This window comes from Lupinus angustifolius, chromosome LG08 (genome assembly GCF_001865875.1).
Source record: "Lupinus angustifolius cultivar Tanjil chromosome LG08, LupAngTanjil_v1.0, whole genome shotgun sequence".
NCBI classification, from domain to species: Eukaryota; Viridiplantae; Streptophyta; class Magnoliopsida; order Fabales; family Fabaceae; genus Lupinus; species Lupinus angustifolius.
Genome location: NC_032016.1, coordinates 10,999,693 through 11,025,056, shown reverse-complemented (window position 1 = coordinate 11,025,056; position 25,364 = coordinate 10,999,693). Strand labels below are relative to the sequence as shown.

General features: G+C 30.5%; 3 protein-coding genes across 3 annotated transcripts; 2 read left to right on the top strand and 1 right to left on the bottom strand.

Moving 5' to 3' along the window:
- Positions 6,489-9,832, top strand: LOC109355018 (uncharacterized protein At1g04910-like). The gene is made up of 8 exons (XM_019597915.1): positions 6,489-7,221; positions 7,331-7,398; positions 7,486-7,574; positions 7,677-7,842; positions 7,934-8,223; positions 8,295-8,499; positions 8,577-8,734; positions 9,070-9,832. The coding sequence occupies exons 1-8, from the start codon at positions 6,888-6,890 to the stop codon at positions 9,317-9,319; spliced, it is 1,560 nt and encodes a 519-aa protein (XP_019453460.1). The 5' UTR covers positions 6,489-6,887; the 3' UTR covers positions 9,320-9,832.
- Positions 13,078-18,024, top strand: LOC109353279 (solute carrier family 25 member 44-like). Its single transcript, XM_019595484.1, has 6 exons — positions 13,078-13,202; positions 14,328-14,709; positions 15,564-15,760; positions 16,488-16,623; positions 17,036-17,189; positions 17,624-18,024. The coding sequence occupies exons 1-6, from the start codon at positions 13,150-13,152 to the stop codon at positions 17,647-17,649; spliced, it is 948 nt and encodes a 315-aa protein (XP_019451029.1). The 5' UTR covers positions 13,078-13,149; the 3' UTR covers positions 17,650-18,024.
- On the bottom strand, positions 20,606-22,732 carry LOC109353369 (uncharacterized protein C9orf85 homolog). The gene is made up of 5 exons (XM_019595605.1): positions 22,391-22,732; positions 21,920-21,983; positions 21,754-21,796; positions 21,603-21,650; positions 20,606-21,114 (listed from the first exon to the last, which is right to left on the bottom strand). Exons 1-5 carry the CDS (start codon positions 22,662-22,664, stop codon positions 20,812-20,814), a joined length of 732 nt encoding a protein of 243 aa, XP_019451150.1. The 5' UTR covers positions 22,665-22,732; the 3' UTR covers positions 20,606-20,811.

The window sequence follows — 25,364 nt, the reverse complement described above, 5'->3', positions numbered from 1 at the left end:
ACTCACGTGCCTAAAACTAATAGGAGTTGGTTCAAGTGTTACATGCTTCATTCCCCTTAAGCAAGGTCTCGGGTTCGAGTCCCGTGGATGGAAAAAATGTCCGCTGGGAGAGTTAGCCGCACGTACCTGTGGATTGTTCCTGACTCGGACAGGATTATCTCCAGTGCGATGATACATGTGGGAAACAAAAAAAAATACTCACGTACCTAAAAACACTCTTTCTACATTTATTCATACTCTTTCTTTATGGATTTTTGTATCCTTCATTGCCTAACAATATCATATCCCTTCGGCAATATTATTAAATTCGAGTTTGATATCAATTTCTAAGAGATTTCATATAAAATTTAATAGGCTAAATTGATTGACCGAATGAAATGATATCATATATTATATATAATTAATAACTATATATGATTATATTTGATTAATGTTTCATTGTCTTTTTATTCGAATAACATAATAATAAAGGTTTAATTAAATTATCTAATTTGTTTCTAGATTTCTTCGGATTAACCTAATTTAACATAACTAAACCGAAATTTTCTAAGGACGTGGATATAGACTATGGATTTTGAGATGAACCTAAGTTTTGGATCACCTTTATTGCTATTATTGTGATATCGTAGGTCATGTGAATTGCAATGTATTTTCCCTCGGAAAGATGGTCTCATCAACTTGACAAAGGAATCCAAGCACACCCCATGGATGTGATTGATTGTTTCCGTATATATACGTCTTCATACAAGTCTTTCTCTATGTTTTGATCAAATATGGTCAACAAAGGTCGAGTCATGCTCCTACAAATGTGGACATCTTCTATCCTATAGGTAAAATCAAAGAGGCATTCATGTTACCCTAATTTCTTGACAAATATCACTTGTTTTTAAATGTGCCTCATTTCTTATATCGGACAAATCAAATTTTAATAAATAATATAAAAAATTTATTTTTAAAATATTTCTCTTTATTTATGTGGAAATATTTAATTATCCTGGGACAATGAATGAGATATCCTTAGGAACGAGTAATTTATGTCCCTAATTTCTTGAGGCTCTGACTTATAATGGCTCCATACATTTCATGCAACTAGAGCTCCATACTCCATGGAGACAAATAGAATTTCATAGCTTGTTTTTGCTTTTTTAATTAACTCCACAAACCTACTTGATTGCATCCAAGGATACAAGTTATATAAACTCTTGAGAAAGAGAAATTTTTCATAGAAACTTACCACTATTGAAGATGAAGAAGAATAAAATGTGAGCACCGAGTATATAAATTGGATTTAATATGTATACATTGGCAGTGTAAGAGTTTTTTATATTATGAGCAAATCATTCACCATTGATTTGTTAACCATCATTAACTCTCAAACAAAAGTAATATAAATCAATGGTGGATGATGTACTGACAGTGTAAAAACTTTTACACTATCATTGCATGGATATTAAATTACTCATATAAATTTACATCCATGTTCCTTGCATCTTGTGCAATTTCTCATAAATTTTGGGAAACTTTGAAGCCTTTTTCCCTTTTAGTTTTGTGTGAGACTTAAGTGGCTAAAAGCTCAACTAGCCACAACCATCTTCTTCATATCAAAGATAGTTTGATATTTACAAAATTTTCCAATTAATTAGCATTTATTCTTAATCCATCTAGTTTAATAATAAGTGTGTAGATCAACTAAGGAAATGTTCAAGTTTAACCACAAGGATCTAATTCGTTTAACCATAAATATCAAGTTTGAATCCATGAAAATGCAATTGTTTATTATAATAAAAACTTTGTTGTCTATAATAATCCTACTTGGCTCGAGCATGATTGGTTGTAGTTGGTAAAAGATACATATGATTTAGATTAAAATATATATTTTATTATTACAATATATCTTTACAAAATATGTTATAATTAATATATGTTTGATTGCACAATATTGCTTATTAATGAAGAGGAAAAAGACAGAAAAGCAATTTAGTCTCACGATATTGTATGTTAATGAATAATAAAGAAAGTTAATATGTTAATGAACATTTGACACAGTCACATAATATGAGAAATTTCTCTTAGTTCAAATCTTGTGGATAGAAAAAAATATATATATTAAAAAAGTTAGTCTCATATACATACCTATGGAAATAAGACTTGTTAGTAAATGAATTTAAAAAATGAATTCATTATTCATAAATTTAATGGTACTAATAATATTAATTAAAATAATAATTGATTTGCGTGATACAACCAAAAATCATGAAAAATGATATATATTTAAACTAAATTATCATATGTATAAAAAGTTGATATATGTTATAAATAATATTTTGTTTATTAGTAATTTGTTTACAACTAGTATGTATATGCCATTTTTTTTGTGGGTATGAGAATTTAGTAGAAAAATATATTATTACTTAAAAACTATCTTTTTAAACTTATTTCTTTGAATAATTAGATCTTTTCCCTCTCTTTCTTATTTACATGAAACTAGAAAGATAGATTGAAGACAAGAAAGTTGAAGCATGATTTCTTAACCAGCAAGTGTGTAGATTAACTTACATGAAATTATTTATCTTAATTAGAAGTATTCAATTTTGAACTCATAGGAATCTAATTGCCTTTTTATATTCTATATTAATCCATCCAACTTAAGTCTTTTCATCTTGATTGCCAAAAGTTTGAATTTTAAATTAAAACTCATTCCTAAGGTTTCAATTCATTAACCAACCCATTAAGCAATGCTTCATGTTTGAGTTTTGTGGATGAAAAAATATTCGCTACGAGAGTTAATATCACATATATATGATTGTTATCGGCTCGGGAAGAATTACCTCAAGTGCAAAAATACATGTGGGAAACTAAAAAATTCATGAACTAACACTTTCACATCTTGTCCTTACTGGTTAGTTTGAGAGTTGAATTTTGGAGGGAAAATGAAGATTTGTGAGTTATCTTACAAGTGTATTGCACAGCTCCCAAACCTTCCATTTTTTCTTCATTTCCCTCCAAATTCTAACTCTCAAACTAACCCTAACAAAATCTCGGTATTAATATGTACGGATCTTGGTCTATCTTGCTGTCAATAATTATTGTGAGAGTGAAACAAAATCTAAAATTAACTTTACTTGTAAAATTAGAAGTTCAAAGCTTAAAATTGTTATTTATAAAGAAACAACTATCTAACAACCATTAATTCATACTCGTTAATTAGTGTGTAATTATGGTTGCAAGAATACCAATAAGACAAAATAAAATGTGTAAAAATAATTAGAATATCTTAAACATGTCTTTATTTAGATAGAAGATATGTTTGTATGATAAAAGCACCATTATATACAAAAGGTGTCCATACTTAATTAATTATGAGTTTTTTTGAAGAGGTTAAAGAAAGAGTTAATTGCGACTTATAAAAACAATTTATAAATATGTTACAATTATTTATAAGCTCATTTTAACTTTTTTTAATAATATTTTTAAAAACGGAAATAATAATCCCCAATAATCTTATTAAATAATCACTTAACATTTCCTAATAAAGAATGGGACTTGCATGCATACAAACAATATGGTTGTGAGATTCATGAAAAATGTTGCTAAAAAGACAATAAAATCTTTATTAAAGTCACTTTAAAAAAAAAATACTAACTATTGATATTATTTGTGTTGATGCAAGTCTTGTTAAGTAAAAAACAACTTAGTTATTTATATATTTTGTTTGATAATATACACATTTCTAGTTAGCATAAGTTTTTTGTTTAAATACATTTTCTTTCGTCTTTTTATAAAATATTTTTAGTTTTAGTTCTATTTACATGATCCTTTTTCTAATTCAAAGTTTAATACACATAAGTTGATTTTATTATCAAAATAAATTGATTTGAAATATAAAACTATTAATTAAGTAAAATGAGAAAATAAATAATCTTCGTTAATAATTTTAAAACAACTATATTTAATTATTGATATAATAATATTAATTAGATTTATTAATTTAAGTTTTAGTACCCAAAGGGTGAAGATCCTCCCAAATATTAGGGATGGAGTATATAAAAAAAAGAAAAATAAAAAAAAATATATACATTGATATTGTTTGAGTTTTATACATTATTATTGTACCCTTCACTATTTATATTTAATTATCATTAACTTTTAAAAAATATAAATGAATGTTGAATAATGTATTAACTATGTATAAATCATTATTATAATTATAAGTAAGATATCACACTCAAGGAAAAATAACAACATTTAACATTTTCAACATTTAAATATAACGAGATAATATTTTTATACTTAAAAAAGTAAAAGTAATAATTTCTCTTTCTAATAAAGGGTAGAATTCTTTATTTGCTATGTTGAATACATGTTGCAAGAAAGAGAATGCATCTGGTGTACCTTACAAACGTGTCTCTTCTTGTGATCATCAAAAAAATCCCTAATTATTAATTTTATTTAAATAATTATTTTTAATCAATCATAATAAGAATGGGTCGAGTAAGGCTTGTCCCAATGTTGGTCGAGTTTTTTTGAACCATAAGCTAAACCACCCTTAAATATCATTTAGGTCAGCCTTTAAACATGATCTTAGACCAGATTAAATATAATATATACTCATTTTAGGTAAAATTTTCTCAATATTATTTATTATTATGAATATGTAATTTGACATATGAAATGATATATGTATATATTGTTAATCATGTATATATGATGAAAAATTAAAGAATCAATGATACTTTCAGCCTATAAATGTTATTACTCTGTATAAAATTGAATAGAAACGCATATACACATGATGAGTGAGTGATCACGCGACTGATAGAGTCATGCTTAGGGATGGCAATAAAAACCGAACCCGTGGATACCCGCCCGAACCGAACCCAAATTTAATGGGAAAACCCGATGTGATTGGGTTCGGGTTCAGGTTCTACCCGGGTTTAAATTTCGGGTTCGGGTTTGGTATAGCAAAGACCTTAACCCGAACTCGCCCCGAAGTAAGGTAATTCAATTTAAAATTGAAATTTCTATCATTTCCCAGTTGTTTTTAATTTCTAATTTTACTTTACATACTATTGGATCTTCAAACATAAAAGAAATGAAATAATACAAGAGAAAATAGAAATGTTAGAGAAAAATTACGCGAAAGTAATATCATATTTTCCTTAATACTTTATCATTTTCGGGTTCGGGTTACCCGAAACCCGACTGGTTCGAGGATGGTATTTTTATTTTCAACCCCGTTGAGTTTGGGTTCGGGTTTTGAATTTCGGGTTTGGGTATGTGCAAACCCGACCCCAACCCGCTCCGTTGCCATTCCTAGTCATGCTTGTCTCTAGGAATGGCAGGGCAGATTGGGGTCAAGTTTGTGCTCATCCAACTCCGAACTCGAAATTCAAAAGCCGAATCCAAATTAAGTGGGGTTAAAAATAATATTATCATTTCTGAACATGTTGTGTTCTAGTAACCTGAACCTAGCAAAAATCAGCAAAAAAACATATGTTTTTATAAATATAGATTGTATATATACATAATATATAGGTTTTATATATGTATTTATGTTAATTTTATAATTCTATATATATTAATCGCGTTTGAGTGCATTTAGGATAGAGTATCAATTGCATCAAATTCGAACTTGAACTCAGATAAAACCCAAACTCAGTCACATTTGATTCGCTGTTGATTCGGGTTGAGTTCATACGAATAACCACAAATTCAGTTCTCATTGTTATTCCTACTTATCTCCTATTTGGTCATAAATATTGATTAAATTTAATTTTTAACAAGAATTTGACCATAAACTCAATCATATTCAGACTCAATCATGATCAATTCAAACTGAATGAATAGGTAGAGTCTAACTTCTATAAAGAAGATGTAGGACATGCAAGAAGCAAGAGTGGAGTAATAAAGTAAAATAATAATTAATGAATGGAAAGTGAAGTTTATTAATTACAAAGTTAAAAAGGGTGCTATGCATATGATGGGTATATATCTGTTATCTCACACTTAGTGTTACTTTATGTGTTATGATTTTGTGATTGATCGAAAAAAATATATTTAAGTTAAAATTTAATTTTTAATTAATTTTCTGATCAATCATAAAGTAGATAAGTAAGTTATAGTATATGAAGTGACAATAAACATGGACATTGCATACGTATATGACACACACTCTCCCTCTCTTCTCTTTCTTACTTTTTCTCTTTTTATATCTTTCTTTTCTCTTTCTTCTTCCATTCCTTTCCTTCCATTTCATTTCTCCGGCCACCCTTCACCGGAATATTCCACCGGAGAATTTTAACCACCACTTCCCATCTCTTCCATTTCTCACTCTTAAATCCCAAATTCACCATTCCTATTCACCACACAACACTCTCTACAACAACAGAAACAACAACAATGCCATTGAAAACCCAAAATTATTAGACCCATTTGAGTGAATTGAAAATTGAAATTCACCATTTTTCTTCTTCACTCTTTCTTCATGTTGGTGGTGGTAGTGGTGGTTCAAACTTGAATGTAGTTGTTTTGTGTTATGTGAAATTAAGGTGTAACAATGGTAGCAATATTTTAGTTTATCAGGGTTCTGAAAATTCAATGAGGTTTTTATAATTTCAATGTGTCAGTCACCTGTTGATAACGTAATTTATGCTTCAGAAAATTATTATCAGTTATTACTATTTTGCAGTCAAAGGTTGTCTTTTAATTAGCATTTATTTTTATTTCTCTTTTGAAAGATCCAAACTTCAAGTTTTCACCATATTAATTATTGGGAATTTATAAAGCATCACAAAGTTCAAGGCTTTTTATTTTATTTATATATTTGTAGTTCTTTTTTATTTAAGTCTTTTGATTCATCAGTGAAAAAGGTTAGTTGAAACCAAAAAATGTTAAGGTGGTTGGGAAAAGGTTCTGATAAAAAAGGGGATCACTGTGAAAATGAGGAAATGGAGGTGGTGGAGTTCAATGTTTTGGGTGGTGGTGATGGTGGTGGTGGTGGTGGTGGTGAAGTTGTGAAGTCAAAGAGGTTGATTATAAGGCCTAGAATCAAGGTGTGGATGGCAAGGGCTATTACTACTGTGATACTTTGGACTTGTGTGGTTCAGCTTATGGCACTAGGAGAATTGTGGGGACCAAGATTGTTGAAGGGTATGCCTTATTGTTTCAATCACATAGATGCACCAGAGGATCTTGTTGCAAAGGTTTATGTCCCACCTAAAAGTATGTTTTTGGTCCATGATTGTTCTTTCAATGATTTTTCAGCTAAAATTATTATGACTTTTCTATGAATGCCTATGCTGAATTTGATTATTATGATTATTGTCACCAGGGATTTATAGGAATAATGGTTATCTTATGGTTTCATGCAATGGAGGACTCAATCAAATGCGAGCTGCGGTTAGTTACTTTCGATGTAATTATTATTAGTAAATTATCCAAAGTTTAATTCTTTCTGTCGCAATTTGTTTTTATTTTCTTATGCAGATATGTGACATGGTTGCTATTGCCAGACATTTGAATGCCACTCTCGTAGTTCCGGAGCTGGATAAATCGTCTTTCTGGGCTGATCCAAGGTTTGAGCATTATTGTTTTAGTTTTCAAAGCATCTCCTTTTATGATTACCATGTCGATTTCTTAGTTAAAATGTTCAAATTTCTATTCTCTTGATGTGGCAGTGAGTTCCAAGACATATTCGATGTTGATAATTTCATCGCATCATTGAGAGACGAGGTTAGAATATTGAAAGAATTACCGCCTAATCTCAAGAGAAGAGTTGAATTAGGATTATCCTACACATTACCACCTATTAGCTGGTCTGATATATCATACTACGAAAAGCAGGTTTTTTCTCACTCGACTTGATGATTTCTTTCATTTAGTTTTGCTTTTTTCTTATATTCATGCACCTAAGTCTTCGAATTGTTGATCATAGATACTTCCTCTGTTGCGGAAACACAAGGTTGTGCACCTAAATAGAACCGATGCCCGGCTTGCAAATAATGGACTACCTCCTGAGATTCAAAAGCTGCGATGCCGAGTAAATTTCAATGCTTTGAGGTTTACTTCGCAGATAGAGGAACTCGGTAGAAGGATAGTCAGGATTCTGAGGGAAAATGGACCCTTCCTTGTACTTCACCTTAGATATGAGATGGACATGTTGGCCTTCTCTGGATGCACTCATGGATGTGACAGCGGGGAAGTGGACGAACTCACAAGAATGAGGTAATCTATAGCATCTATTTTGTTTCTCTAGTTATGGTTCGAATGTAATTTTCGAGAACTGAATTTCCTAGATATGCTTATCCCTGGTGGAAGGAAAAGGTCATTAATTCTGAGCTTAAGAGGCGAGAAGGCTTATGCCCTTTGACACCCGAGGAAACTGCACTAACTTTGACAGCACTAGGCATAGATCAAAGTGTTCAAATTTATATCGCTGCCGGAGAAATATATGGTGGAAAGAGAAGGATGGCTAGTTTACTTGAAGCTTTTCCTAATCTGGTTAGTAGAAAGACACAATCACATTTCTTTATCTATATGTAAATTTGTACTTATGTTTGGCTTAACTGCAACAACAGGTAAGGAAGGAAACCCTGCTGGAACCTTCAGATTTGATGTATTTCCAAAACCATTCATCGCAGATGGCCGCATTAGATTATCTCGTGTCCTTAGAGAGCGATATATTTATTCCAACATACGATGGGAACATGGCTAAAGTTGTGGAAGGCCACCGAAGGTATTTCATAATATTTGTTGCATTATTTCTCTCTATCCGGCATCTTCTCATTGTCTTCATCCTTTGATGTGCGGCGTAAATGCTTTTTATTTCATTTGTTCTTAAAGTATATAACGATGTTAAGTCTATGACATGATCCTTTTCACTTTCGACAAAGCCTATTAGAAATACTACGATACCGATGATTGAATTGCTTAACAAACATTAAAACCTTTCTCTTCATTTCATTTTTATTGCCTATAACTCCCGACATGTGCCTCTAAGTGTGCTTCATAAACAAGTCTCTTTGAATAAACTTCCGCCCTATGTTTTCTTACATACTTTTTGTCCTTCAGATTCTTAGGATTCAAAAAGACTATAATACCCGATAGAAGGCTTTTGGTGCGCCTCATAGATCAATACGCGAGTGGTGCATTAAGCTGGGATGACTTTTCCTTGGTGGTGAAGAAAGCTCATGTGAGTCGGATGGGAAACCCGAAAAGAAGAGTTGTTATCCTAGACAGACCTAAAGAAGAAGACTATTTTTATGCCAATCCTCAAGAATGTTTACAATTACTAGATGAACCATTGAGAAACACATCATGATTTATCAGAAGACAATTTCAGTTGGTATTAATATCAGAGGGACCATGATTCTGTACATGAAAGAGGTTCTTCTGAATGAACTATAGGAGCTGCTGTGTACTTCTCTTCAATCTTCATATCTATACTTCCAAGAATCATGAGTATAAGGGTGTGTTTGCTTTAAGAAAAATGTCTCATTTTTCTCTTTTAAGTAACCCTTAATAATTGGAAAAAAAATGTCATTGTTTTCATTGTTCTCTATACAAATCTTTGAATAGGGAATTGAAGAAAAATATTAACATTTTTTTTACTTATTAATGAAAATGTAGAGAACATTTTCTTAAGCCAAAAGTACTCAAAATTTCATGTTCTAAGTAGAAAAGTGGGGTTATACTTTGTACACTGAAAAGATGAGCCAAATATATAGTACTTTTATATTTTATTTATCTAATTCCATAGATGGTTTTGTACCAAATATTCAACCTTCTCCTATTGTATTAAGATATTGTAATTGCATGTTCCTACATATGGTAATTTCTTGTGACTATGTTTGTGGACCAAACTAAGATTAAGTGGGAAGACTCAGAATTGGGTTGTTGGAAAATTATTGGAGGGACATGACTCATTATTAGCACTATAATACTTTTGTAGATTATTGGTTTAGAAGCACTAAAATTACCAACTTTAAGCATTTCTTAATAGAGAGATTCATGGTGGAGTGGTGCCCAAAAATCATATACTAATACTAGAGATATGCTAGTGGTGGAGTTGATATGAAAAAATTGTATGGAAATGTATGAAACATGTCATATTTAGAGACAAATGTATTTATGTTTTTTTTTGTACTATCATTTATGATAAAATTTTAATGTGTTATTAAAGTTTTATTATTTATCTTTATATAAATATGTGTTCATACAAGTGTTTCTCGGTCGATTATTTTCACTCAAAAATGGGTTGTTGAATTCCAAGAGAACATGTGCTTTCTATTGTCTCATTATTGCATACCATGTCATCTACCTTATGACCCTTGTTTTTAATTCTCCAAATCTAATTTTATGTTATCCAAATCACAAGTCTAAACTTTGTTTTTAGCATGTTATGATGATCCCAATAGTTTGCTTAGATTATAATTTAAGGAACATTTCATTTGTTTTATTTAACTAATCACATATCCCCAAATTTAAATAAATAGTAATCAAATTTAGAGGATATGGTTTGAGTGATCCTAGAAAGCTTACTAATTCTTGAGAAAGTCACCTTTCAATACTTTTAACATTTTAAAAATCACATTCTTTTTTTTTATATGTGAATCAAGAATGTAATTTAACCATGATGGTTTGAAACTAGTTTTTCATTAGATAAACATTACCAAAGTGAGTTTTGACTCTTCAATAATAATGATTCTTCACATGCAATACCTAAATTAAATTTCTAGCTAACACCATGCTTAAAAAAACTATAGATGACATTCTATTTGATAAGTTGATTGTTGTGTTGTGGTCCACAAAACAAAAAGATGGTCCATCATATTAAATTTACAATGGTGCAGGTCCAACACATTCAGCTAACATTATAACAAGATGCCATTGAACACAGGTAAGATGCAGCTGTGAATTCGATGAATCCCGATCTTCTCGATTCAGTACTGGATAAGATGATGATACATATTTTTTGAAAGAAATTAATGTTATAATTTTTTTTATTATAAATCATCAAACATATTATAATCTTACATTCCGATACTGGATCCGACTTTGATGACCCTTTGGAGGGTAGGATGTGACTCTAGCTAGTACTTATCCAAATGGGTCACACTATTGAACTACACGTGTTGTTCAGCTTATGTTTATAAATCTAATGATGTTTTTATTTCCATTTTCGAATAAGTTATTTACTTGTATGCATTTTTGGGCAAGCATATTACTGCCTTCTAAATATGAAGGACTAAATTCACTTTTCAAAACATGGTGAATTGGACATTACCACGTTAATTAACTTTTTTTTCAATTTTTACACCCATTTATATAATTAAAAACATTGAACAATAATGTAATATTAGGAAAACTTTTAGATAAAAAATATATGCACCGACAATATAAGTTTTGTACATTATCATTGCATCATTATTTATTCATATTTTATTATTATTGATTTTTCAAACAAATAATATAAATAAATAAAGAATAGTATATTAAATGCATATAAATAATTATACTTAGATATTAAACTCATGAGAAAAAGGGTATGTGCGGATTTGTTAACCCACTTTAACATGACAGAGAGGAATGATAATAGGTGAATATTAGATAATGAAATATCTCATCATATAAAAAAATAAATTATCTATTTCATCCAATAAAATTATGACATAAGTTTTATTTAATAATTTTTTATAAAAATATTTTTAAAAATTAAAAATATAGTATATATGTCATAGTTTTAATAGCTGAATGAGATAATTTATCTGATGTGAATATATACTTTAATCTCATTCTTTAGAAAAATGTAAATATATTCTTTAGCATTCAACTCCAAAATGGGAGGCCATTTGTGTGACACTAATAAGGTAACAACCAATCTAACCTCACAAACAAGCCCAATTTTATATGATTCAAATTTAAAAGATATTTCAATCGAAGGTACCTTTGCTTTATTGCAATATTGCTCAAAGATACAAAAGTTAAAATAAATTTAGGTTTTTTTCTATGTCTAGTTTTTTTTGGAGGGGAAGATAAGAGAATGAAAGGTATGGGTGAGCATGAGTCGAATTGAGGCGGATTAAGGTTTATCTCTTGCCCGATCCTAAATATTGTTCGGGTCATTTTTTGAACCCGGGATTAGCCCTAGACCCGAAACTAGGTCAGGTCATGCTTGGTCTCTACCCGGTCTTAAATATTGATCAGGTCTAATTTTTAACTCGAACTCGGCCCTAGACCCAACTCTAGACCTAATGAGACTCAATGAGCATGGGTCAGATTGGGCCGAATAAAGTTTGTCCTTTACTCGACTCTAAGTGTTGGTCATGTCATTTTTTGAAACCAACCCTAAACTCGAAGTTAACCCAACTCCAAATATCGACTAAGTCACTTATTGAGCCTAAACCAAAACGCGATTAAATATAATGCATACATTTTTAAATAAAACCTTTTCAATATTATTTATTATTATGAATATACAACTTTATATATGAAATGATATATGTATATATTGTTAATCATACATATATGATGAAAAAATTAGAGACTTCATAATACCTTCAACCAAAAAGATGTTATTATTCTGTATATAATTAAATATAACATATAAAAAATGATGAATGTTTCAATCAGATTATGTTTGTCTTTGACCCGACCCTAAATATTAATCAGATATAATTTTTGAACATGAACTTAGGCGAGATCTAACTATTCAAGCCCAACCATAATCAGACCATAATAGAACATGATATTCTGTTTAGTCCTACTGCAGCATAGATATTACACATATTTCAATAGAGAGAAAATATATACATCGACAGTGTAAAGATTTATATATATGCACTTTATCATTCATCGTTGATTTGGATTACTTTTTTTGATAAATCAATCATAATTAAATATCAATGATAGATAATACAATGATAATATATAAAACTCATAATACACTATAAGTACATACATTTTTTCCTTTGTTAAGCAAAGTATAAGAAAACCTAAAAACAAAACAAGAAAGTGTTGTTTTGGGCTTTTGAATGGGGTAGTCCAAGAAATAAGAAGAATTGGGTATAAGCATATTCTTCTTCTTCTTCATAAGTTTTCATTTTGATTTTGATTTTGATTTTGATTTTGGTTTTGGTTTTCAACAACACAATGTCCTCATCTTCAACCAACTCCTTCGGTCAAACTGAGATCAACTGGGACAAGTTAGTCACTACTATTCCTTTAATTAAACTTTCTTTATTCTTTTTACTGTTATTCTATGTAACCATTCACAAGCCGAGTCTCGGCGCAACGATAAGGTTGACCTTTAGGTCATGTTTCAATTATTGGTAACAGTGTTTTCACTTGCGGGGACTCGGAGTCTCGTGCACTTGGTCGCCCCTATTTTATGTAACCTTTTTGTAGATTACTGGACAGAGAACTATTGAAAATTGTTTTATTGTGATTACAAGATGGAAGCCTATATCTTCGTACACTTTATTTTACTCATTAAGAATACTTCTTTGAATTTTCAACTAATAAGATTCAAGATTAAAGGTTGGTTTTCCTTATACTAGCTTAATTAGTGCATCTTTGGTTTAACCTTTGGAGCTCTAGAATCACTTTTTGAAGATCTAATTGTGGTTTGGATTTCATGCCTACGTGTTTGTCAATTTTATAGAATCACTTTTGCAGGAAGTGAGCTTTTTATGCTGAATTGTCGTACAAAACTTGATTTTTTCAGTGAAACATACAACCAGGAATCACTCTACTTTAACTCAATTATAATCGAAATCAATTTTACAAGTTAACTTCATTCAGAATCATGTTTTGAAGACACTCGCTCAACCTGTACTCCTATTGTTTCATAAATTACCTTGGTCTCGCTTTGTGGAGAGGTTGGTGTATTTCCAATGTGAGTGTAACGATAACATAAACATCAACACGGTACGAAGTTGGTGTTATTTTTTAAGCAAGAGTAGTACTCGGTGTAATTAAGCCATACTTTAAGGTAGGCCCATGTAATTTCTGCATTTTCCATCTGTTGAAGCTAGACCTTCTTGGTGATCGAAAATATATTGCATCTCGAATCTCTATATTCTTATTGAGCTCGTTTACTAATGTGGGTAAATAAAAAGAAGTGTTTTGAAGTGCAATAACTATAGAAAACCTTTTGATAATAATACAAGCTGGGAGACTATATGGTTATACACTTGATTTTGCTCATTAAGAAGACATCTTTGAATTGTTATGCTTCAAGGTTGTCTTTCTACAACGTCAATACCCTTTCTTTTGTGAGTTCTTGTATGTTCAACCTTCATCCTTATTATGTTCATTTATTTCTGTAGGCTAGACAAAACAAAGTTCTATGGCGTGGGAGCTGGACTCTTTACGGGTATTACAGTGGCTCTCTATCCAGTTTCCGTTGTGAAAACTAGGTTGCAGGTTGCTTCAAGGGATACCGTAGAGAGAAATGCATTTTCTGTCGTGAAAGGTTTACTTAAAACGGATGGCATCCCTGGTTTGTACAAAGGGTTTGGAACGGTTATCACTGGTGCAGTTCCTGCTAGGATCATATTCCTCACAGCCTTGGAGACCACGAAGGTGGCTGCCTTCAGGATGCTTGAGCCATTTAAACTATCTGAGACTAGCCAGGCTGCCTTAGCAAATGGAATTGCAGGCATGACATCGTCACTTTTTGCACAATCTGTGTTTGTTCCGATTGATGTGGTATGGTAATCTAGTTCATGTAACCTAAGCATGACTGTCTGTGTTCTTATACTCGAACTCGAAATTAATTCTTTTGGACATGCTGATGACCATACATGATACTTATGAATATGGATATGGTGGAACGTTTTGATACACTTTATGTTAAGTAAGCTATTATTTATGCAATATAAAAATATTATAAGTTCTCTTGTTAAATGTTTACATCGTCAAATGTTGGAACTTGAAATTTCATTGATGTTTTTTCACATGTCTGTTGCAATTCAATTTGATCATAGCTCGAAAAAGGTTTGTTGGGGCTCATTTTTATTTATGGTTTTAAATGTTCTATTAGGTATTACTTTCAAAGTTAATTGCTGTCTAGTACTCTTATTTTTTAGTCAAAGTCTAACTTGTTGGTTAATCCTTCAATCCTATTTTGATAGGTAGGGCAAATAATTAAAATGCAATGTTTAGTAATGGATCATAAATTTTTTAAGGATATAAATTAAGGTTTTGTGGTAATTTGCTTTGTCTGAAGACTTGCAGTGTATTTTCAGTAGGTGCATGATCGGATTATCCAAGATTTAACAATTAGCATTTTATATGCTTCCGGTTTAGTACATTTTGTACACTCTACGTGTGCTTCTTGTAAAGGGTGTTCTTAATCACATGCTCAAATAAATAAAAAAGAATATTTTCATTAATGTTTTTACCTTTTTTTAAAACCTTTTGTTTTCGTTGTTGTGACTTGTGAGGATATTCCTTATGCTATTATTTGTACACAATTCTTTTCTGGTTGATAAAATGATTTCTTTTTATCAAAATATAGATAATTCTAATTGCTAATTATGTTTACATTGAATGATATCCAGGTCAGCCAAAAGTTGATGGTGCAAGGATACTCAGGCCATACCCAGTATAGTGGTGGTCTGGATGTTGCTCGTAAGGTGATAAAATCTGATGGCATCAGGGGATTATATCGAGGGTTTGGTCTATCTGTTATGACTTATTCGCCTTCTAGTGCTGTATGGTGGGCAAGTTATGGTTCAAGCCAACGCTTCATATGGAGGTGAGACTTGGTAATGCATGTTCTATTAAGTATTAATGCTGAATCATTGTTGTATTACCTTCTCCTTTTTTTGATTGAATCAAATATCAATTATCAAATGGTAGGAAAAGAAAAATACCCTTGTGATTAAACTATTGAATCTTACTTCCTGTTAAAGTTGAATCACATGCATTAGATTATTACACCACGAGTAGTATGCATGTGTTGGGATAGCCCATATATCTTCGTAGTCTATTAATCAATTAGCCCCTCGATATCACACAAACACACACATGCACACGCATGCACAGTACGCTCTGACTAATATTCATTATAATATACGCATTGATTTCAGTAGTAGCTCAAACATCTTCCCTAAGTTAGAGTCATTTACATTTGTTGTATTCCAAGTACTTGGCAAAAATGCCAAAAATATAATAAATATCCTTTAAGATTAATGTTAGCTTGGTCAGATCAATGCAATGGGTTCAGTCTCAAAGAATCGAATTGTATTATTGCTTGTCTAAGTGAAGGAAATATAGAATTTATTCTTGACTGAGAGAACCTATGAAAAGCATAAACCAACTTTGAAGTGAACTTGGGCTTTTTATAGTAATTTTATAATTGTGGGATTTAGTGATAATAGGGTAATGCCTTTCTGTACATCTGTGCTTACTAATATTTTGTTTCTGCATTGTTATGCAAGCTATCTAAGATAAAAACAATTATTACGTGGTCGTTTTGGCAGATACTTGGGAAATGGTAAGGAAGGTACTCCTAGTGTGCAGAACATTATGTTAGTTCAGGCTGGTGGGGGGATTATTGCTGGCGCAACTGCATCCTGCATTACAACCCCGTTGGATACTATCAAGACACGGTTACAGGTATTGATAACCTCGTTGCCGTCTTTTCTTTCTCTTGCTTGAATTTACTGTTACCTGGGATCATCGTTGTGGTGTGGATATTATCTTTTTGCTCTCTTTTTTATTTTGTTCTCTGTTTTTGGTTTTGGAAAAAAATGATTTCTGTGACACTTACACTGTTGGTTCCTTTTCAATGAGTTAGATATTTCTCTCTTTTTTATAGCCCTGTAGATGAATCTTCTCCTTTTCTTCACACACTCTTGCTGTAATTTGTACTACCCTTACAATTTATGGATGCAAATTGCAAAGACAGTAATATGTGTATTCGTCCCGTATATTTTGGTGGTGGTAGAAGCTCCATAAAACAATTTATGGATATGCAAATAACTAGTCACTGCCTACTTGATTTTTCTGACACTGGCCTGCATTCTAGGTGATGGGACACGAAAAGAGAAGCTCCGTAAAACAAGTTGTTAAAGACTTAATCAAAGAGGATGGTTGGAAAGGTTTATACAGAGGGTTAGGTCCAAGATTTTTTAGCATGTCAGCATGGGGTACTTCAATGATATTGGCTTATGAATATCTTAGTAAGTACTCTTTCATTCTGATTATATTTCATGTTTATAGTATTGCTAGCTTATTCTGATCTGGTGCATTTGAACACTGAAATAACTTAAACTTTGGTCTAATAATAAGTGATTTAATTAGTTATTTCTCGACATGTAATGTCGACATCCTAGTTCGTTCTCAGTTGTGGTCATGTCTAACTCTGCTGACAACATTTTATTGTTCTGCTTATATGTTAGTCTGTGGTACATTTGTACCTCTTAAAATTATCTGCATTTCAGATAAAAATGATTCAGCCTTATATTTGTACCCTTTCAATGCATTTTTTTTCTTTTGTTATCCTTTTTGAAGATAGTTTATTTTATTTTATTTTATTTTTTGGTAATATAATGTACCAATACCATTTTATGTATTATAGCTCATTCTAAAACCACTTCTATGTTTCTATATTCAGAGCGCTTGTGTGCCAAAGATGAATAAAGGCAATTATTCTCAAAGTTGGTATTTTTTCACCATTGATTAAGTCAAGACTTGGTTCACAATCTACTTGGTATTTGAGTTCTTTATGTGAGGATGTTGAATATTCATACAATGTTATTGGACATTATTAGTGTTGACTTGAGAGATAAACTTTTAAGCATAGTTATATACTAACTGGAAATTATTCAGGAAATAATTGTTGGATGCATAGGAAATGGAAATTTTCCTACTAGAAAATACTTAGGTCCATTCTTTGTTATGACCATATTGGATTGAATTGTATTCTTTTTTTGCATTGCTTAGGATAATGTACAATCAGAAGAAAAAGATTGTAATGATTTTTTTTTAATGTGTGCTCATATCAGTTTAGCTTCACCTATCACTGTTTTTTTCTCTCTCTCTTTTATTTTATAGTAAGTATATAACTTCACTCCTATATCTTACTTATGTATACTTTATTAGTATAAATATACACTATGAAAGTATACTCCAACAAAAAATAAAGAACTTTTTTGCTTTCTCATGAAAGATGGGATAAGGTATATTGCATTAGACAAATAATCTATATGTTTCAATAAGTTCAAAAATATCAAACGTTCTCATATTTTTCTTAGGCAAAATATTGATTATGATTCCTAAGTAGTAACTACAGATTCAAAAACACTACAGAGACTTTAGACTCATATCATCTAACTAAAGCAACTTCTCATAAGTAAATATGAAGCCAAAAATATTTTCATATTATTAATATTTTTCATACCTACTAGTCAGTGATTCAATTATATTTTAAAATCTTACAAATGTTTTTATTTATTTTTAGAACCCTATGAATGCAACATAAAAGATTTTTTATTTTTATTTATAGAACTATATTATGAAACCACATAAAAGTATATCTCAAAGAAAAGGAACCAATCAATCTATATATTATTACATAGACAAAAGAAAGTACCTATTGAAATATAATATGAATATTAACTTGTCATCTAGAACCTTATTTTAAGTTAATAAGAGTTGATTGGTATGGGTTATGAAATATAAAGTATTACCAAATGTATTTAAATGTCGGCAGTTGCATAATTTCTCATATCTATCGATAACTTTGCCTATAACAAGAGGAAAAAAAAATCATATTTTGATATTAGGATTTATTAAAATTTCCAAAATCAAAAAACTAGTTTACATCATTACATGTTTGTGAATTAAGATTGGATAGTGGAAATATGGCTTTGTTAAACAATAGAGCTCTAGCTGATTACAAAACTTTTTAAACAAAATAATAATAAAAAACTCTGATTAAAAAACATATACTATGTTCTGAAAGTAATAATTTCACATTTATCCAAATCTTTAATCATGCATTAACGAATTAAAATTAATGATTTAAAATTAATGATTTAGATATATTTCAGACTATAGTTGATGACTCTCAAATTTAAGAGTGAGGCAAGAGAGTGGAATGTGGAAATATAAATAAAAGGCAAAAGTTGAAGTTTGTATTCCTTAATTGCCTTCTATGTCATCCTTCCTTGTTAACAAAGCATAAGAAAATTTGGTTGATATAATAATTGCATGGGTCCTTTTTTTTTTAAAATAAAGAAAAAATTATGACATTGGTCTTGGAGATTATTATATCTATCAATGATAATATTATATCCATTACAAAATTTCGAATTCACATGTTTGTTGACCTAGATGCGTTTAAAAATACATTGGAAAACAATGTATCATATAATGTCCCTATGTTTGAAATGCAAAAATAAATATTAGTGTGGATGGGTTTGAACAACACAAGTTAAAGCTTTGGATTGATTAATAATGGCTTTGTTTGCTAATATTTATAGGATAGATATCATATAACTATTATGAAAAGAGTGTAAAATGTATACATTGACAGTGTAAAGATTTATACACATGCACTTTATCATCCACCGTTCATTTGGATTACCTTTTCTGAAAAGTCAACAATAATAAAAAATCAATGGTGATGATACAATGATAGCGTATAAAACATACCTTTTTCACATCTTAGTCAATCACAAGCATCCCTTTCTAGTGAAGCTTATGTTGATATTCACACCAATAGATCAAAAAGGCCTTATAATATTGAATGGATACTTTTTTCTCTTTTGGGTGATAGCAGCACAGAGAATAATCACATTATTGCTCATAAACTCTGAAGTGTTTGGAGTGGCTAGAGTTATACGCATCTATTGAGCATGGTTACATAATATTAGTGAATGGACAAGTTTGTGTGTGAGACAGAACATATCTAAAATGTTGACAAAGATGATGCAACCACATTTTGTGAGTTGACTTATTCATTCAAGCACAACCATGCATTTTGTGATATTAATCAAGGGGTTCAAAGATATAATGAACAAATCTCATGTATGTTACACTCATCCATGTACATAATATCCCAGTGATGTAACTAGTATGCTTGCTACTTTGCAGAGAACCAAGTGCAATGAAAAATGAATTGCTTGGTGAAGAAACCTAAGATTTCAATGAATGATTAAAAAATGCAGAGTAAGGCTCAGGGGGTTTGAGATGCAAGGCTGGAATATTGGATTAGCATGAATATTTCGGCTTATCGGAAAACAGGGTTTGAACTGGCCAAGTATTTTTGTGTCTGATTTGGAATAGGATGAATAGGTCTGCTATGTTTGAAGAGCAGTCATGCATTCATGTATGCCAATGCTTCACCCTCCACCATGCTGAGGGAAGCCGTGAATGTGAAGATGGACTCCACTATTCGGTGCCATAAGATACACGCAGAGGTTGATCGGATGACAGTTTCCGACTATTGGAAGGCTCTGTCAAGCAACAAGAAGCTTGACAGAGGAAGGCCAAAATATCAGCATGGACCAACTGAAGGAAAATATCATCATTGATGACTCTATGTTCATATTAAATTAAATATTATAATTCAAGAGCCACCAACAACAGACAGTAGCATATTGCATGTAAAACATAGCTATTTTGGTTACTTTTGGAATGACAAAATAATAAGAAAACTCACCAAAACTTGTATTCCACAATTGAAATATCACTTACCTAAAATCTAGCTCATATGCCAAAAACAAACTGCAAAGAGGTCAGTATCCTTTCCCCACAATGTGAAATATGTAGGAAACTGAGATACTCAAATCTCCTGAATCATTCTACTTTTGCATTCATTTGACCCGAAACATCCTCTTTGTCACTAGCATCCCCGTCACCATCTTCACTCTCACTGTTATCATCCTCTCCATCAATATCTTCATTCTCACTGTTGTCATCCTCTTCATCACAATCTTCATCCTTAGAATCATCTGATTTACCATCATCATGAACCACTTTAGCTTTATTATTTTGTTTGGCATAATCTTCGAGGGATGCATTTGGAAATAAATCACCAACTTTATTATCTTTAGTATCTGTTGGGGTGTCTTTTGAACTTTTAGACTTTCCTTTGTTCATCTGGTGGCAAAAGTATAAAGAAGAATAATCAACAACATGCATGTATGCGGAATCAAATAGTATTATAAACATGGTATAAATAAACAGGTACTTCCTTTGCTAAATCACAGGAAATGAATAACACCTCTTAAATTATGAATAACAATATAAACGCAGAATAAATTATGTGATTACGTGCATAAGCGACAAGATTAGAGAAATGCATACACCTGAACAACAAACAGGTGCTACAATAGACGTAATAAACTGGTATAATTTAACAAACTCCATTTGGTGATATGATTAGAGCATTATGGTATAGTTCGATCCATGTAGCCAACCTCACCTAGTAGGATAAAAGCTTTGTTGTTGATTTTCAAACAAAATGTTGTTTAAAAGTTCATAAATCCAACATCATGTTACGTATTAAGATTGATTATGTTTAAGGACAGAGGAAAATGAAGGATATACTGTTTGTAAAAAAAATAGCCTTTGGTTTAGTATCTTACAGCACGCAATATGGATCTCCTATCTCTCTCCCGAGAGTTCTTAAGGGCCTGCAAAAAAAGAGAGAAAATACCACTATTACTAAGAATTTCTGCTTTATAGCAAAGACCAAGACTAACATGCACAAGTTATGTAAGGGCAAGGGAGAGAAACCTCTTCAAGCATCTTTTGCTCAGCTTCAACTTCCGAAGAATCCCTACAATAAACAAAATGACATGTCACTACAGATTCATCTTGATGCTAACAAAAGTCCATTTTACAAACAAAACTAATGTTACGAATAGAAACATAATTCTTTATTGAATGTTTAAAGACAAACCTTCCAACTATTCGGTCCACACTGCAACAACACTTAGCGCATACACGATGTTCCTTGGCACAAGCTACACAAACATAAAAAAACTCAATCAGTAAATACACTCTTGAATTTCATTGCAATTCTTCATAAAGCCATGGTTGATTACCATTTTACCACCTACAATTTAAACCCTAATTATTGAATAGTGAGCTTGACGCAACGGTAAGGTTCTTGCTCAATGACCATCCCACTAAATGTGAGTATCTTGTACTGGACCACCATTTTGATTTGAATAACATGAAGATCAGCCAAAAAAAGTGTAAACTTCATGCATCTGACATAAATTGGGTTTAATTTCTATTGGCTTGAATTTCTTTATCACTAATAACAGCTCTACCGAGAACATGATTCCAAATAACATACTATTTCTCTAAACCCTAAACCATAAACCCTAGACCGACCGAGGTACAAATATAAAAAAGTGATACAAACCGAAACACAAGTTATGATAAGCTTGACGAACAGCGCGCTTAGAACATCGTTGACATTTAGCAGGTTCAACAAGAGATTTGTATTTGCCATAACGACGCTTCCAATCAATTTGATCTCTACAACGAGGGCATACACCAGTAATCTCTGATAAAGGTTTAAGTCTTCCTCCAACTTCAGTTTCGTTTATCTTAACACCGGCGTTAGGTTTCCATGCATATTTGTTCTGATGCTTCGGTGGTCCACTCCTCTTTCCGCCGCCGCCGCCACCGCTCATTTTTTCTTTTCAACTCTAGTGATGATAATTCTATTGCTTCTGTTATGCTCTTTTTCCAACCTATTTTTCTTTCTTAATGTTAAATACATAGTCTTAATATTTATGTATTGTCCATATAAATGTTTATCTATGAATAACACATTATTTACTGTCCCTTAAAATTTAAAAATGGATGATGATTAAATATAAATGAGGTGAATAATATTTATACTTCTATACTATATATAAAGCAAAAACATGGTGTAACTACCACCATGACATAATTTATATATATTCCTATTTTGCCCTTCAAAAATTTAATTTTAAAAAATCATATAATTCTATATAATCACCTCAAATATATTAACTATAAGTTGCATATCTATACTACTTAATAAAGGAAAAACCTAACCTAACTTTCATGAAGTTATTTTGAGTTTTCCTATTTCATATTTTATAACTTCTAATTTTATTTTATAACTTCTAATTTCATCTTTATATATTCTTATATTAATAAACATTTATTTCTTATTTTATAACTTTCTAATTTTATTTTATAACTTCTAATTTCATCTTTATATATTCTTATATTAATAAACACTTATTTCATATTTTATAACTTTCTGATTTTATTTTATAACTTCTAATTTCATCTTTATATATTCTTATATTAATAAACATTTATTTCTTATTTTATAACTTTCTAATTTTATTTTATAACTTCTAATTTCATCTTTATATATACTTATACCAATAAACATTTATTTCATATTTTTTAATTTCTAATTTCATTTTATAACTTCTAATTTTATCTTTACTAGCGTGTTGAGAGGCACTACCGTGTCTGTCAACCCACTTTCCTATTGTTTGTAATGTGTATTCTACATATTAAGTTGTATTATATATTGTAATTTGCAGTTGAATATATATTCGTTTGAGGTAATTGTTCAATCTTTAAGAAATGATGCATATNTACTACTGTGTCTGTCAACCCGCTTTCATATTGTTTGTAACGTGTAGTCTGAATGTTTTAAATGTCAAATATTCACATACTCTTTACTCAATGACATACATTCTGACCAATGCAATATATTTCATGCATTCCTATTTTTTAATTTAATGGATATACATTGTGACCAATGCAATAGATTTTAATTAATTAGATAAAAAATCACTTTTATATGTAAAATACACATTACAAACAATAGGAAAGCGGGTTGACAGACACGGCAGTGTCGGTCAACACGCTAGTAATGATAATATAAAAAACTTTTACACTACTTTTTTCTTAAATATATTCATTCACTATTTACATTAACATATGATATATAGTAGACTTATAAATATGTAGAAAAAATGTATATAATGATGGTATAAGAGTTTTATATACTATTAGTTAATTATTTATCATTTATTTTTAATCGTCATTGACTTTTTTAAAGAAAGTAATACAAATGAATGATTGATAAAAGTTTTATATTAATATTGCATGCTTTTATATTTATATATATATATATATATAGCAAATAAGAAATCAATAACATTAGCATAACATATGGTAGATTGGTAGACTAATACATTAAATAACAACAATATATAGTGCAAAAATGATCCTTTATTTATGATTAATCATGAAATATCATCATTTTAAGTGTTTTAATGTGAAATAATATTTTTTTTTGGGTATTTGGAGAATGTAATTTGAGTTAGTAAATGAACTTAAAGACTTACTAGTGAAATCAAGAATTCATTCTAGTTAATCTGAGTTTGCCCGAATTCATTCAACCATGTGTTTTCATACAATTTAGGACCATATTTATTAATGAAGAGATAAGTACACGCAAAATAAAAAAAAAGTAATATAATTTGATATTTTTATCCTTAAGATATAATGAGATGACATTTTTATCCTTTATATGTAAGTGAAAAAAGTGATTAATTGCCTCTTGAAAATGATTTTTCTCCAATTCCACTACCTAAACTTGTAAAGTTGTATGAGTTTAAAGTTAACACCATATTGATCATTGTTGTTCTATCATAATTAAACAGCAAATAATCTTTTGTCTCAAACTGTATATTTATTTATGTCCCGCGTCAATGATATTGAAATAAAAACAAAAAATATAATTAATATTTAATTTTTAATTGACATTGCATGTTTTCATTAATTTATCTTTTGTAACAATCTAGATGTCGACCACTACCTTCTCTCTACATTATCTAGACTATTATTGATGTTGGGTTCTTGATTCTGCACCAAAAGATGTTTTAGGTGTTTGGGGTTTACTAATAATTTAATAATGTTCATCAACAATTTAAAAAGATAAATGGTGATTAACTAAAAGGGGAAATGTAAAATGAATCAAGCAATGTGATATGGTGTTGTTTAAACAAGTATTTGGTTTCCCTTACATATATAAAAGAACTGAAATAGAAACAGCCAATGCAACAAAAAAGGAGACACACTTAGCCTATAAATATTATATTATATATAAATACAAAATTATATAATTAATAATTATTTATAATTATACTGAAGTCATATATTTATATTTTTTAGCAAAATGTTAGGTTTTTAAAAGAAATTAAATGAATTGTTCAGTTCATTTATCGGGTTATTTCTCCGTCAACAATTAGTTGAAGGGAAAACTCTTCCAATTAAGCATACATTCTTCAACTTAAAATACCATCTTCCAAACCTAAAGGTGTTGGTACTATAAC

What these genes read in the sequence shown, in the direction of transcription:
- LOC109355018 (XM_019597915.1), top strand. Translation starts at nt 6,888, where the DNA reads ATGTTAAGGTGGTTGGGAAAAGGTTCTGATAAAAAAGGGGATCACTGT. An exon ending in TCTTTCTGGGCTGATCCAAG is followed by an intron (nt 7,575 to 7,676) that starts GTTTGAGCATTA and finishes TTGATGTGGCAG; the next exon opens with TGAGTTCCAAGACATATTCG. An exon ending in TATCATACTACGAAAAGCAG is followed by an intron (nt 7,843 to 7,933) that starts GTTTTTTCTCAC and finishes TGTTGATCATAG; the next exon opens with ATACTTCCTCTGTTGCGGAA.
- LOC109353279 (XM_019595484.1), top strand. Translation starts at nt 13,150, where the DNA reads ATGTCCTCATCTTCAACCAACTCCTTCGGTCAAACTGAGATCAACTGG. An exon ending in ACTGAGATCAACTGGGACAA is followed by an intron (nt 13,203 to 14,327) that starts GTTAGTCACTAC and finishes TTATTTCTGTAG; the next exon opens with GCTAGACAAAACAAAGTTCT. An exon ending in TGTTTGTTCCGATTGATGTG is followed by an intron (nt 14,710 to 15,563) that starts GTATGGTAATCT and finishes AATGATATCCAG; the next exon opens with GTCAGCCAAAAGTTGATGGT.
- LOC109353369 (XM_019595605.1), bottom strand. Translation starts at nt 22,664, where the DNA reads ATGAGCGGTGGCGGCGGCGGCGGAAAGAGGAGTGGACCACCGAAGCAT. An exon ending in GTGGACCGAATAGTTGGAAG is followed by an intron (nt 21,797 to 21,919) that starts GTTTGTCTTTAA and finishes TGTTTATTGTAG; the next exon opens with GGATTCTTCGGAAGTTGAAG. An exon ending in AGCAAAAGATGCTTGAAGAG is followed by an intron (nt 21,651 to 21,753) that starts GTTTCTCTCCCT and finishes CTTTTTTTGCAG; the next exon opens with GCCCTTAAGAACTCTCGGGA.